General features: G+C 34.2%; 1 protein-coding gene across 2 annotated transcripts in view; it reads right to left on the reverse strand.

Moving 5' to 3' along the window:
- LOC150104252 (uncharacterized) overlaps window positions 1–15841 on the reverse strand; it is a 125363-nt gene that overhangs the window by 73783 nt on the left and 35739 nt on the right. Inside the window, exons 2-3 of one of the 2 annotated variants that reach the window (XM_090396255.1) lie at window positions 12117–12298; window positions 251–1534 (exon numbers count right to left, since the gene is read on the reverse strand). In XM_090396255.1, coding sequence (XP_090252381.1) covers window positions 251–1499 — 1249 coding nt within the window. In that variant the 5' untranslated portion in view covers window positions 1500–1534; window positions 12117–12298. The remainder of the gene's footprint in view (window positions 1–250; window positions 1535–12116; window positions 12299–15841) is intronic. The other variant, XM_090396256.1, reaches the window with a different exon arrangement.

The following is a 15841-nucleotide window of genomic DNA, read 5'->3' on the forward strand; positions in this document are numbered from 1 at the left end:
GAGTAAAGAGTGATAAGAATATTTGCAGAAAATCTTTTTCATTTTTAATTATTCTGCTATCAATTTTTACTTGTCTGATTTACATGTCACAAAATTTTCTTCGAAATTCACTCTTTATCCAAAAAAAAAAAAAAAAAAAACGTTGAAATAGTCACATTTTAGAACTATATGTGATCATATATTATCTTTCTAACGTTATTTCATTTAAATGAAAAAAAAAAAACTCGTGTAATACAAAAAAAAAACTCACCTAACTTTTGCTGGAAGTTCTCTTCTGCAGTAGTCCGGATATCCTCGTTGGACGAATGAATGCCAGGTGAATATCTAGAACTAGGACACACGTCACCTGCTAATGAACTAGACGGACTGACATCATCCTTCTCCAGGTCTTCAGAGTAGAGGGGAATTCTTAAAGCGTCAACATTATCTCCTTGTAGAACTCTGCTAGGGCCAGTAAGAAAATATTTTGTCGTTATACCTTCACGACTTTGGCTAGCTTGTTCCTTTTGTTCCACATAAAAAGCATTGGCGCATATACTTCTATTGACTGTTGCTTGTACTGATCGTTCCCATCCAAAAACCTCCTTTACTTTTGACCATTTCGGGAATATTCTCTTAGACTTTGCATCACAGAGATCTTCGTGTCCCACTGATTTACTTCTTTCCCTCGTTCTACTTCTCATCTGACCGATGTTTACGTTTGTCTTGCTTTTCTGCATAACATAACGTTGTTCTTTCGAATCCACTGATTGTTCAATCAATTCTTGGCTTCCCGATTGGGAAGAAAACCCAATACTCCTTTTCTCCTGAATTTCACGTTTCGTCATCAGCGCCCCTTCCGATCCGTATGGTAAATCTAATGCTATTTTCTTATGCATTTCGTGCAAACTCCTTAAATCTTCTAAATACTGAACTCGACGCTGCAGCTTTGCATTAGCTTCCCGTAGATCTGTTAACTGTTCCATTAGTTTGCACAGATTGTCTAGATGGTCCAAACCAACTTTTGTAGCTTTTTTATTAAGAACACCCGTAGATTCCTGTTTTGGCTTTGTTCCCACAGATGGTTTTCTTCCACCCCCTGAATCGAAAGAAGAAGAAGGCAGTGCCATGACATATTCAATAAACGCTTTCTCCGACTTGAGAGCATCCTTTATGACTTGTTTATCTTCACACTCGAACTGAAGTTGATCCTCGTCGGAAATTGACAATGCACTCACCTGAGAGGAATTTTGATGTGGCAGCATTTCCTGGCCACTTGTTTCATTTCTTTGAATCTCTCCAACAGATTTTTGCAAAAACCTTTTCTCTTGCCATTCGCTCTTTTGAGTTGATGGAGAGGCATTTTCAGGAGTGACGTATGAGTGCAATACATCGACAAACACTTCATCGCAATCTTGATCCTCTAATTGTGTTGTTTTCAGCAAAGAAGCATTTTCATCGTTTTCTTCAACTCTTTCTCTTCTTCCATATTGAGTCAATTTTCGAATCCGCTCTTCCATTCGGAACCTCGAATCTTTATTACCGGAATTTATCCCTATAGGATTATAAATAAGTATTTATAATAATTGGTGTATTAAATATTCACAAAGATATAAGAAATGAGCAAATATTAAGGAAACGCAATAAATGCTACTGTTGGTCCAGTGGATAGCGACTCTGCTCTCCAACTAATGTCATGGGATACCACTATGGGCATGGATGTTTGTAAACGTTTTAGGTGGGAGATGAATTTCCTCTCCCGATAGGTGACAACTACGCAGATTATTGGAACTTTTTCAAGCCATTTCATTACGTGAAAAAAAAAAAAAAAAGCTCTATGCTTGGTTTCTATGGCGAAGTATCCAGAATACTTCAGCCTTCTTATGGTACCGATTTACGAAAAGTTTACAATCTTTCGTATGAATTGACATAAAAATAGAGTAAAGAGACAGATGATTACTCCTGTCCTGGAGTCATTCAGGACAGGAGTAATGAGTTTAGCAGTGATCCTTTAAGGTCACTCGCTAAGATTTAGAGATCACACATACCTCATTAAAGGTCGAAACCGGTCTGGTAGTGACCCCTTCCCATATTGCATAACATTATACACACCCAAAAGGATGTGTGCTTTGCATTATAGGATACTAAGGCAATTGATGTGAAGTCATTAGCCTCTTTATACAAGTAGCCAAGACATAAAGTTACTTCACGCACAAACTTTGTTAGCTTACACTTAGATAAAGGATTAAACAAGAATATAACTTCTTGGTCTTTAATTTATGTATAACCAAGTTAAAAAAAAAAACTTTGAACATGACTGTATGATTTAGCACATTTAATTTCTCTAGTATCTACTTTCAACTTAAATAACTTTCGTATTATTTCCATATGTATATTAAAGTCTCAATAAATTGTGTAGCATTTACTTCTTCCCACAAGCGCGCAGATTAATATTAGCTTCGCATGTAAAACGTTTATATAATTAGATAACTTCTCATGTTCTACTAGAATATGACTATAACATATCATTCTATATCTCTCTCCCCGCTTACTGCTACAGAACAATTTCTTGACTGCTCCATCTCCAAGAATATAAATTATCTCATAGGCCCAATCATTTGATGTGTTCTGCAGAAATCTCTCTCGAACCTGTGTGTACATTCACAATTTTTTCTCAATCGGCTAAAATATTCCTATATTTAAGGAACATGTTTATATTTTATATATTAATTCATGCACTAATGTAATCAATATTTAATTTTTTTAGTAATCATAAATGGAGAATCTCATCTTGTCAGACTAGCGGTTCTTGAACTGTGGGAAATTCATAAACGTGAGTAAATTAAATATTCATTATTAGAACGATTGATATTATTATACACTATGACCTTTCATTTTGTTTGTTCAGTTTATTGCAGAAATAAACGTCGTCACACTCATGGTTATCTGACACTAGAGTATAAATAACTTAACCAGGTGCTGCCATGGGGTCGCTAATAATTTCATTTTATGAAAAAGGATCGCAGTTAAAAAAAAAAAATAGGAACCTGTGTTCATAGACGACTAGCCGTCCTGGTTGGCCGAGTGGATAGCGTATCCGCTCTCCAGTTAAAAGGATGCGGGTTCGAACCCCGCCGTGGGTATGGATGTTTGTGATTGTCTGTGTAAATACTAGTGGTGGTCGGCGATAGATGGTGTTGTTGATGTAGTTGTGGTCAGTTGGTGATTGAATGGTGGAGACGGAGTTGCAGAGCAGGTGCCCTTCCTCGATGAGACCTTGGACTCCCTGGAGGTGCCAAATAATAATAAACTCATGATAGATAAATTTCAGAACTGAGGGTAAATTGCCGAGTATTAATTCTGTTTCGTCTTTTCTTCCGTATAGTATATATCTCAGGGATATATACTTACTATACTTGTATGACCTTGGATCCTTTCATATGAATCACAGTTTTATGATTAAACCGTTAATCATAACTACTAGACATAACGATCTAAATTTCCTCTTGCATAAGGCTGTACTAGTTAGTATTTATTGGTATCATTCGTGTAATTATGTCACATGCGCATAATTTTGCCCAGTAATATTCTGGATTGGGAGGACTTTTCTCCTGACGTTTAGAATTTATACTTTTTGTCATTATTTCATTTAATATTTCCTCATCTTCTCCACTGTAATAATTATTTAATAAATACAAAAGTTTTAATTGCTCCTTTCCAATTGTTTTGAGCTCATTTCCATATGATGAGCATGAAAATGAAATATTATACACTGTTTTAGAACACAGGTTAGTTCCTTGGACATTCAAGTTGGCAAAATTCTCACTGGTTATTGTTTTATTCCATAGCTCAGATCACTTCACTGTTGTCGATAACCTTTACGAAGCCACATACCTACAGTGTTATATTACTTTAGATGCCGTCTATTGGAATCGGTGCATGGGGAATTGAAAATTTCAATCATGTAATGAAATAAATGATTTATATAATAATTCATCTGAGTAGGAAACTTTCTTTGGTAAAACCATTATAAAAATGTTTTACAAGCCATTCTGTTTCTGAGGCCTTTGGCCTCCACCTCGAGATTCTTCTTCAGATTCAACTCTCCCTAATGGTGCGCTTCTCACAGCCGTCAGACTGGGACTAATGCTGAACACTGCATAATATAAGGGAAAAAACAATGAAAATTGATCAGCTCTCAACTTGCCAAATTTGCTTTCAAACCTTGACTGATGGGGACAACTCACATTTCAATACCGTTTAATTTCTCTTTAATTCAAGACTGTTCTTGAAATTTCATCGATAATAAACAATATTTTGTCATGTTTAATTTTTACCATAATTTTGATATTTTATCCAAACACGTATTGTACTTGCAGTGCGTATGTATATTTCGGAAGTTGCAGCACCCCACGATTTCAAGCCACGAGCCGCCACTGGTCATAATGTGCACGTTCTTAAAGTGGCTGGAATGTATCCTCTCTCTCTCTCTCTCTCTCTCTTTATATCTATCAACAACCTGTTTTACTTGCTCTGAGGGACATGGTGAGGAGGAAACCCGTGTTGACCGATCTCAGTTATTCAATCAGTTGATTGTATTAATGTTTGATAGACAAACGCTTAAGTGGCATATACGTTCCTGAAAGAATGTGAATGTAGGCTTTTGACAACCTGGCGGCACGTTACAAAGCCACTGCGTAAGCCATAATTACGAGTATATTGATTTTGCCTATGGCTGAGATTAGCATTATGGCTATTTTAGGATTTATAATAAATCATCTTTGCCTTATGAAATTAATGTCTCGATACTGATTCGTTTTCCTAAAATCTTTTCAAGTTATCTAATACGGTAATACTATTTTTTCAAAGTTTTTTTCTCTTTGTGATTATTTTGCATTTTTCATTACTTATTATAGTCTTTACAATATGCATTAGTTATCATTTTCATCGACTTTTTAGAAGTTAGAAATGGAGGAGAAATGTAATTTATTTCTTTTTTTAATGGAGGAGAAACGGTCTACAGTTCTAAAATAAGATACAGGTTGGAAGATTCTGCACCTGTGTATGTAGAGTGCCAAACTTGCTACGGTTCGAACCCTTTTGAATAACTCAGCAAATTTATTCCGTGATTTTCTCTAAGTACTGTTCATTTTTGTGCAGTGAAAGAAGGGATTTTTCATAATGGTCACAACTTTTTAATCCAACTGTTATACATTCAAGAAACTACACAAATTTATCCTGAACAGGTATTCACAAACACTCACGCTTAAGGGAATTCATACCTCAACCTTTGTAAAAAAAAAAAAAGCCTCACAACTGAGCTACCGGAAGCAGGATAGTTTCTCCACGAAGTGAATATATAATCCACTAAACATACTGTTTTCGAAGTAACACCACACATCCTGTGTATGTGTGTGTGTGTGTTTATTTTTTACACGCTGCGAATAAGAAATGGATCACTTCTTATTTCATAATGGTAACTGACAGCGGTATAGATCAATTAAATACATTGCTAAAACGTGTATCTTTACATTCTCCTCCTTTTTTAAGAAACACGGATTGCGGTGGAATAATGTAGTTTTGATTTTTACCTCCTTAATTCAACTTGAATGACGATATTCTTGTTAAGCAAGTCGCATGCAACCCAGGCGGTGTCTTTAACGTTTCCGTGTAAAGTACCAACGCTGACGTAACAACCGACTGTCAAGAGTTGGCTGTATATTTCAAGGTGAATCTGCAGTACTGCGGGATCCCTGTCTCCAAAATAGTCCTCATCGCTGTTGTTTATTAGTGGGAAGATGGGAGATACTAAAAATATTTCTGGAAGCAGAAGACTTAGTAACGTAGTGGCTGTTAGCAAAGGACTACAGCATCTACACTTTGAGACTACAGCATCCCATCGGTGCATTCGCTCTGCATTAGTAGGTCGGGAGATCCAAATTTCAAAATACTGTACTGTCTGGTGATAACTTTCTTTACCGTTGTCTGTAACTTTGATGAATTATTTGAATTATTTGTTTCATTAAGTTTGTGAATAGAAATGAGGTTCTTCTTCTTACTGTGAGGATATTAAGTACGAAATACTTAATATTTGAATATTATGAAAAGCGCTGTACAAAACAGTATGTTCTTTTAATATGTAAACTGAATACCAATACGAGTATCGAAGTGTAACTGGAATTCCTTAACGTTAACCATTTAGTCATATAATGTCAATTTACAATATGTTCAAGGATTGTTTAAAACATCAGTATTAGTTTTTGAAGATCAGAGTTCCGTTTCAAATGCCTAATGTGGATGTGACAAAAGTTCTTATGTTATTTGGATAATATTTCTTTTAATTGCAAATAGGACACCTGAGTTCGGTGTTCTATTTGCAATTCGCAAAACAGTGAATGTTTATGGCTCAGGTTCGGGATCGATAATGTTTTTATTACTATATACATTCACAATATTCTGCAAAGATTTTTACGAATGAAATTTTATTTATTTATTTATTGTCTTTGATTCTACATAAATGAAATCAGAACTTATTTCATAGTAAGACATTTTACTTCAGTGTAAGGCGTTTAGATCTTAGGAATCTTGGATACAAAAACGAATGGATAATTTCGACTAGGAATCGCAACTGTTAATCTAATAGTTTTGGCATCATTCATGAAAAGTGAAGCCATATCATTAAAAACATCATTAATTATTCAAACAGAAACTTCTATTTCAAAAATAATGCAAGCTTTTATTTTTAGGTGCATGAATCTTTCAAGCATTAGTTCAATGCTCTTCGAAAGAACCCTATTATCAAATGAGGTTCGGTTATTTAAAATATTTTATAGTAGTTTGTTTGTAATAGAACTTCGAACCGATAATAATAACTTTATACTTGAAGAAACACATAAAAGTATTTGATATTTGTCTCAAAGTTCCAGTTTTTATCATTAATAACTGTTAAAGGATGCAGAATACGAAGTGTCTGACACACAGTATGTATAGTTTAATGCCTAATCTTATTTTTGGTGTTGTGTGTCATTTTGTGAAGTTCATTGTGATAATTCAATGAGAATATTTGGCTTCTTAAACCAGCGCTTCCCAAACTATGGGCCGTGGCCCTCTTGGGGACCGTAAGTTTTGTTGAGGGGGCCGTGAAGTAATGAAAACAAATTTAAAATGTTTTAAGACTAAGTAGATTTTTTTTATCTTAAAAGAAACATTTAATTTTTATTATTTATTATTTCTTTTTTGTTCTTTTTTATATTTTAATGGAAAAAATCACACATTGGTGTTAGTTCACAAATTTTGCTTCTTCCGTATTTCGGCGATTAATAAATTGCCGAAATACATTAATGAAATATATGCTTATTCATATAAGTTTCATTTCAGAGGTATTGATAAACACAAAAAAAATTACAAACCAAAATCTTGAATATAAATACGATAAATATTATAATAATATGTGTATGTTACGAATTTTTTTTCGATGGGAGAGGTGAAATATTTTAATTTTTCCAAAGGGGGGTCTTGGCATCCATAAGTTTGTGAAGCATTGTCTTAAACCATTAAGTGGCGCCATCTATATCCATTTTCCAGTAACTACTGATATTTATTTACCATACTTTCTTTCTGTCAACATGTACGTCATGCGATGAGTCTACTGAATTCTGCAACACGTGTATAAACATAACGAGTTCTTTTGCTGATATTTTAGTTATTTTTCTTGCAAAAATTATTTGAGGCACTTCAAATGGAGACAGATCCTCTTTGAAAATCTCTAATCTTTCTGTGAAATTAAAACCGTTTTACTTGGAGGCACTAGCAAACTTGAAGACTGACGGATTTGCTAGATGCAGACGAAATTCCGAAAATAGAGGCTTTAAATCTTCCCATTTTATATGTGAACTGAATTGCTTTGACAGCATGTAATGTGTCTGCTTATTCTCTCTCTCTCTCGCTCGCTCTTTCTGTGTGCGTGTTGCCAACTTTACTACATCAAGGTCGTTCTAGTGCAACTGAAGAAAACACGCTATCACAATGACTTCAGAGGTCAATGAGTGAGTGTCTTTCAGTAACTCTTGTGGCAAGTGTCTCTCTCTGTTCTTGCCATTTAATCTATACGGAGATTGACAAATTAAAATACTGTTTTATTTGTCAATCAAATTTTATTTGTCAATCAAATTTTATTTGTCAATCAAATTTTATTATAATTTTATTATAATAAAATTTTATTATAATAAATAAAAAAAATTATTATGTTAAAATAAATTCTGAAGGGTCACGAACAGCATAAACAATAGTATTTGCCACCGTTAAATTAGAGATAAAGAGGTGGTGAAGGTTGTGCTTGTTTTGAATTATGGCCAGCGTACTGAAAATGCGAGATGAAAAACTGGAGTTTTCTGGTGTGGGAAAACTCTGCATCTCCTTTTGAGACCAGCTTCATATGAAAAATGACTTCTGATAGGGTGATCATTTTTATTCACGCTAATTGGGGAGACGTAAAATTTTCTGACCACAAAAAAAAATAACCATGTGAAAAAATTATATAATTTATCTTATTGCGTCAATCTGCAGAATATTTTAACAATTATATGACAAAAAATCAAAAAAAAAAAAAGAATTATGGAAGATAGTAATGAATAATTATTTTATATATAAGATACGTTTAGTTATTTAAAAACAAAAATTATCGACCGAGTAATTTTTTTTTTTTCAAATTTCTTCATTTGACTCAATTGCCTTATTGAAATTTTCTCATGAATTTGCAAAATTATATTCTGTAATTATCAAACTCTTACAGTGTCGAGGTTTAGTTCCGAGTTCTTAGCAATCCACACGTTGTTAATTATTGAAAATATACGTTCTGTTGCTCATTCATTTCTTTCAAATAGTATTTAATGTAACCCCATTTTGAAGTGCTTCAACTCATCGATCTTCTCTGTAGTTCGAAATAGGACTTGTGGTGTGGTTCATGAATTGTTCAACAAACCGTTTCTTTTGAACACCGCAAATGCTTAGTTTTATTTTGCGAAGAATTTAGGGTTGGTGAACAAATTCGCAAGAAATTATTTTCCTATTAGAGATCAAATTGTCGTTTAATTGATTAACTGTTCTATTAACAACACGAATATAAGAAAAACATTAAGTAGCACTGTCGATAATAACACTGTTCACTTTTTGAAATAATATTGCTCCTAACAGGTGGCGACGACTTACGGTAATTGGAAGGGCGAATTATATTTGCATGAAAAACACCGTAATCATAAACATTGCGAACTGACAAGCGTAAGAACAGTGTTGCAATCTTCGCACGAGTTTTTTTTTTTTTTTTTAAGTAACTGACATCCAAAAAAGGGGGTTATTATTTTCAAAATCCGGGACGTTTTCCAGGACATTTACTAATGCGTGACAATGTGTCAGAATCCGGAAAGGTTGGTCACCCTACTTATAAAGGTTCTCCTCGCCCTTACGGAATTTGAACCTAAGTCTTTCTTTTAAAACCGAATTGTAGAGAGAGAGAGAGAAAGACTAAAAACCTAAGCAATTATACAAACCACATCCAGAATAGGTTTGCGTAAACATTCATGGATTACGTGAATTCGAACCCCCACATCCACTTCATCCTGCTAACCTTTGCGATTAACAAGCAGTGACCAACTGAGTCACTCAACAGACTTAATATTACGAAACAAATTATAGGAATCTCACCTCGATTTTTTTTCAATAATAAATCATGTGAATGTAACTATTGGATACAGATCTTTTAATTAGAGTTTGTTACCATGTTAACTAGGGAAGTGACGGATCGTATCTATGCTAATATGGTAAATACAGTACTTTAGTTGTGTTTTATATTGTACGCCTTTTTTCTTTCTGTACCTTATTGCTAGTATCATTGGTCATGAGCCCCCTTCCTAGAAAAAAACTGTGTGGTAATTGGCGGAGATGAAACTAAACTATAATGAAACGCGTTTTATAGAGTGGTAAATCGCGTCCTGAGACATATCATGACATGTCATGACAGTACTTTCTGGAACTCCAGAACGAATTGTATATTCATCGAATCAGTCTTCTTTTTTTCTTTTTTTTATGACGGTTCCGAAAGATTGGAAATGTATGGTATAATAGTAACGTGGGTGAGTGTTGAATAATACAGAAACGCTGTTCTTGGTGATCAAACGTAGTACTTGTTTTCAAGCTACTTTAGGACTTCAGTAGTTAGGGAAATAGTCTCACATCGGGTGATGAAAGTTGTCTGTTACAAACATCCATGTTATAGTGAGATTCGAAATCACTATTATCCACTCGGACAATAGGCTAGTAACAAAGTTATTGCCCTGGTATCCTCGCGCGTGTTTTATTGTTATCGCATAAATAAGTGATTGTTATTTGGGGGGAATTGGATATTATTAACTGGAAATTTAGAATAGTCTAGTAGCGAGATACTTTAAATTCAATTTTAGTAATTTTTTAGAAAGTTTAAAGAAAAGCAAGGGGTCATCAGTGATGAAGCATGAGGCTGTAGAATTTTGCTTTCACATTATTTGTAAGGGTGTTATTAAATAAGGGTAATCATAGTCATAATTCACTTAAAATTATGCCGAAATTTTCATCATTCTTTAGCAATTTTAAACAATATTTTAATTCTTTCAATAGTTTTTAACAATCTTTACGTGACAGGAAAGGAGAGAACGTGGGTGGTAACACGTGGAAGTGATATGAATGTACAGACCAAGATAAGATATTTCTTCTATTGTTGTCACCCTAGAAGAAAGGTTGGATTTGTGCTCTGATAAAGAATTTGGTTCTTTTTTCATATTCAGATAAGCATTTTACTACACAGTTAAGAATTAGGATGTTCATGATAAAGAGCGATGCTTTATGATACCATACACTCCAGTTTCATAGTTTATATAGTATCTTGTCTAATGCCTTTGCAAAGTATCACGGTATCAACATCGCTCTCGATAGACATGATGTTGGTAACATGGATTGAGGGTGGCTGATGGATAAATATCAAAGCAGTAAATGAAATAGCGGAGAAGAATCTGAGAAGGCAAGTAACTAATGGTGTTACTAGGCTCTGTGCTTGGGCTGTTTAAATTGTACACACTAATAAACCAGGGAGTGATCTGACGGGAATGTCCAATTGTTGTAGATAGAAATGTTGCTATGCAAAACTGGGGAAGAAAATGCTTAATAAAGATGCGTAGAGACCAGGGTAATTTACACTGGAAATATAGAGAAAAGAGATAACGGTTGAAAGTTTAATCTGGAAACATATATACGTATACACCTTAGAATCAAAATATTACAATCTGTGAATTATATGGATAAAACTGGATTGCCGGAATATTTGATATTATGATATTTGATATAAATAGCCTTAAGATCCGTTGGATGTCGAAAACTACTGACGTAAAATATGGAAGTTATTATCCCTCTTTAGATGGTTGATATGGCCACATCTAGAGTGCTATGCATCATTTCTTGGACGAGTAAAAGTGTTGGAAAGGATCCAGAGGCAAATGACCAGAATTGTGACTGGTATATGGAGTGCTCCTTATGAGGTCAGAGACTGCAGGTTGCAAAAGTTATCTGACAAGCAGAAAGTGGTGGCAAGGGGGAAGGGTAAGATAGAAATATAAGTTACTAATATGGAGGTAGATAATTATAGAGCAGATGATGAATAAATGTTTCTATACGTGACAGGAAAGGAGAGAACGTGAGTGGTAACGCGTGGAAGTGGTGTGAATGTGTCGTTAACAAGTTAGTGAAAAGTAATTTTTTTTAATGGAGAGATCAGTGAATGATGTGAATGTCGCAATCAGGAGGTAGCCCTAAGCAGCAATTTTTTTATCTTTGTTACTTGTTTACTTAACATTTACGCCTTTCTAGAACCTCTGAATATATACAAACGTTATGCGGTGAACTCTACAGCTTTTCTCTCCTCTTTTGAGAAATACTTCTGGAGGCCCGAAAAAGTCTCGTCTTTGATTTCTAGATTGGTTTACGACTCTCCATATGTGAGGTCACATATAAACGATTAGTTGAAACATTTAATAACAATAGCATCAAATACTAATAATTAGTATGATGCCTCACTTAAAATATTGCAGTACTTTATAAAAGAGAATAAAACTTACTTCAGTGTCCAGCAGAAATCCTGATGACGTGAGAGTGAGTGGATCGAAAAAATTATAAAAATATAGAAATGAAGTCGATGTGATAACAATGAAATAATAATAGAGGTAGTAGGTCATGATTTCGTGAGAAATTTTCAAATGTAGAAGTCGTTCCACCTTCTTTACTGAAGGGTAATATATTTCTGCAAAAAATAAAATAAAAATAAATAATAATAAATATAATTATTTTAATGAGCACGTTTTGCATTTTAGAGACAGACTAAAACATTTCACATTAATATAAGAAGGATATGATTACATGGTCAATAACTGATAACTAATTGAATAGATACTACTTTCTGGTATAATCTGTTCATCCATAAACATTTGCTAATTAAAACCATGAAATAATTGAAATAAAAATGTTTCCTTAATTAGAAATGTTTCTTCCAATTCAATTGTTAAAGATGCGAAAATATTAAAAATGTATGAAACCTCAAATACTGACAAGTGTGAATCTGACTAACCATCTAGCTAATACGATTTTAATATTTCTGGGGTAGAATTTCTGTATGAAAAATATAATTTTAGCGTGTGTTAAATCCACTGCTTATCTTGGCTAATAGATTTAAACCAAAAGGGATTTCAGTTATCTACAATATTCTTATGAGTTTAGTTATGTGGTCTTCATACCTACCGTTATAACTTTATTAATTCATACCTTTTATAAGTTTATTAGTTTTACCTTTCTATACTAGCTTCGCATACTTTTTTGCACATTTCTTCGGGAATGTTTATTAAATATTAATGTAATTAACAAGTGGCCTTTACTGTATCAATTTGGAATTGAATCGAAAACTAGCTTAACAGTGGAAGCATGATGGCATATGCTGGAATTATCATGTTTCGGAACATAATGTGCCTCATATCCAAGATCTGTTTGCGTAAGATTCTGTGTGAACGATGACAAGACTTGATGTTAAATGATGCCTTGGCTTTTATTGCATTGCGTAGGAATATTTGAACCCTCCTTGTCTACAACATAACATATGCAGTATGAACAGTGGATTTTATAATCCCCAAGTTTCTTAAGGGGGGGTGAATGATGTGGTTTAAGAAGATATGAATAATATCTTGATCTTGCATAGTGGGATGAAATATTTTTGTCATGCTGTCAAAGTATGTTGGATATTTTGTTCGTTCCGTTACGTGTTGAATATACCTATCTAAATACATAGTGGGAATTTCGAGAAATTACCGGCAAATACGCTAGAAATTGCATATTTGTCGACCTTTCTTTTATAGACAGTAGCACTGCCTATAGGAAAAAGAGTCTTAACGAACAGTCCAAAGTTCATCGGGAAAACCCCCAAAAGAATTAGTCATAGAACTGTCAGACCTTCGGACCAGTTGTCTGAAATCTGCTCATAAATGTCCACAGAAAGGAAACTTTAGAATTGTTTCAAAGTCTTTCTCTACCGAGCACTGAACACAGTTCTGAACGGTTGAACACTATTCGACCGCTCAGAATGGAGCCTTGCCATCAGCTAAATTTATTTATATTTATTGAATCATTTGAAGAAAAAAGTGACAGAAAACGGCCATCATAAATCCAAACTTTAATTACGTTATATGGACGATATATTCGTCATCTTCAGGTTCAACAAGAGAGCGGAAAGAATTCACAAATTACCCGAATTCATTCCCACATACCTTTCACTCTTCGACTTGAAAACATCTTTACACTGTAACAATTGTAGACCCACTCTTAGAGTTCTCCGAAGAAATACTCAATTTTTCGGAAAATATCTCCATACTAGAAGATACCTCTATGCGTTATCGTTCCATTACCAACTCGCTCAAAAAATATGACTAATTAAAACCCAGAGACATAGAGCATACATCTCTAATAGAAAATATAAATTGAAAAACCTAAATACTTCAGCCACATCCTATCTCAAAATGAATATGTAGGTACAAGACAATCGATATGAACTTGAAACCCCCTGCGCCGACAAAGACAAGCAAGAATACAAAGGTACAGTAATCTTTCGTAACCCTTATTATTATTATTTATACGGGTACTCCATAGAGTGAAAAGACTCATCGCGGAGACCCACACTATCCATTAACACAATACCTATCATATATCTCCTTAAACTTATTCACTTAGGGCGCTCACAACCACCTCTGGCAATCTATTCCACTCATTCACCACTCCAAGTAAAGAACCTAGTCACACATTCTTAGACAACTATTTGTGACCCCTTATATCCAGCAAGTAACGGACAAATTTTCTGATTCACATGTTGAAGATAGAAAAGAAGAGAAAATTCAAATCCCGATTAGCCTATCATTCACAAACGAATGTCATCCTGTACTATGACAGAAAAGGGAAATGCTGTTCGTGAACTATAACCTTTTCAGAAAATGGAAGAAGCTTCAAAACTTCCACATACACCTCCTTCAAGGCATCACATTAGATCAAGTCCGATCGTCAAGAATCTCACGTACATAGACCTTCAATACGAGCCACATTATGTTTTGGTATATAATTATAATCATCATCAGAGACCGCCAGGGAGAGTTAAATGAAGCCACACATCATTCATACCAGCTGAAATACCTTCTCTTAAACTCGTTCGCATTAGATGCACTCAGAACTTTAACAGGAAAACGGTTCCCCAGTAATCTTTCCACCTTCCATATAACGAAAATTTTCATCAACCTTTATATAATACCCTTTCAGAAGTTTACAGGTTTCTATCATATTACCCCTCTTTCTCCATCTACCAGTATCTGCAGTCCACATACTTTGATTCTGCCTTCGTAATCTACACTCCATAATCCCGATACATCTTGTACCTATTCTCTGCAGCATTTTACAGCAGCTTCTTTATCTCATTTTGTAATTCCAGCTAGTATATATGCCATCAAGTTTCCATTGTTAAACGAGCTTTCGATTCCATTCCAAATTTGATAACGATCTCTTGTCGTTTGAATTAATATCTCACAAATTTTGTACAAAAAAAATGTACAAAAGGGTAAACGAAACTAGTAGAGTAGAAATCGTTTTACTTTAGAACTATATGCTCTTCACGTCAGAAATCTCAAATTATTAGCAATTAATTTTTATCGACATTGTTAGAAAATGATATATCGTGTGTAAACTATAAGACGGAACGTCATTCAAGCTGTGTAGTAACAAGAAAACTCGTAAGGTGAATCAATGGAATTTGCAATCATTATTGCTGTCTGAGACTTCGGTCACTTGGGACAAACTTTAGTTTCTATTTAAGAAATTTCGGCAGACTCTCTAATAACATTTTAAAGAATCAGTGTGCTACTTTAAGCTAGTCTTAGGTATTAAACTACCCAGCATATATACGTTTATTATTACTAGTTATAAGTAACAGAATAGTGGGGAACTCATCGCAGAGGTATATTATGCATATAGGTTGTCACTCTCAGACATTATTTAGAATAAACTTTAATTTACAGGAAATGTGGATTTGTTTTTACTCCTCTCATTAATTGGAAACATTCTCATGCTCTTTCTTTCAAACGATATGTCTACATGTATTCTCTACAGTCATAATAATGGTATCTATCGTTATCGGAAATGGAATCGTCGTGGAAAGTGCATAACAATTTAACGGATTATTAAGAAAGTGTTTTCCATAAAATTTGATGTAAGAAAGGTACATGAATAAAGAGTCTTGACAAACGCTTAGTTCCAAGACACA

The sequence above is a fragment of the Typopeltis vanoorti genome, chromosome 8 (assembly GCF_054136105.1).
Source record: "Typopeltis vanoorti isolate ZY-2024b chromosome 8, IOZ_Tvanoo_1.0, whole genome shotgun sequence".
Lineage (NCBI taxonomy): Eukaryota > Metazoa > Arthropoda > Arachnida > Uropygi > Thelyphonidae > Typopeltis > Typopeltis vanoorti.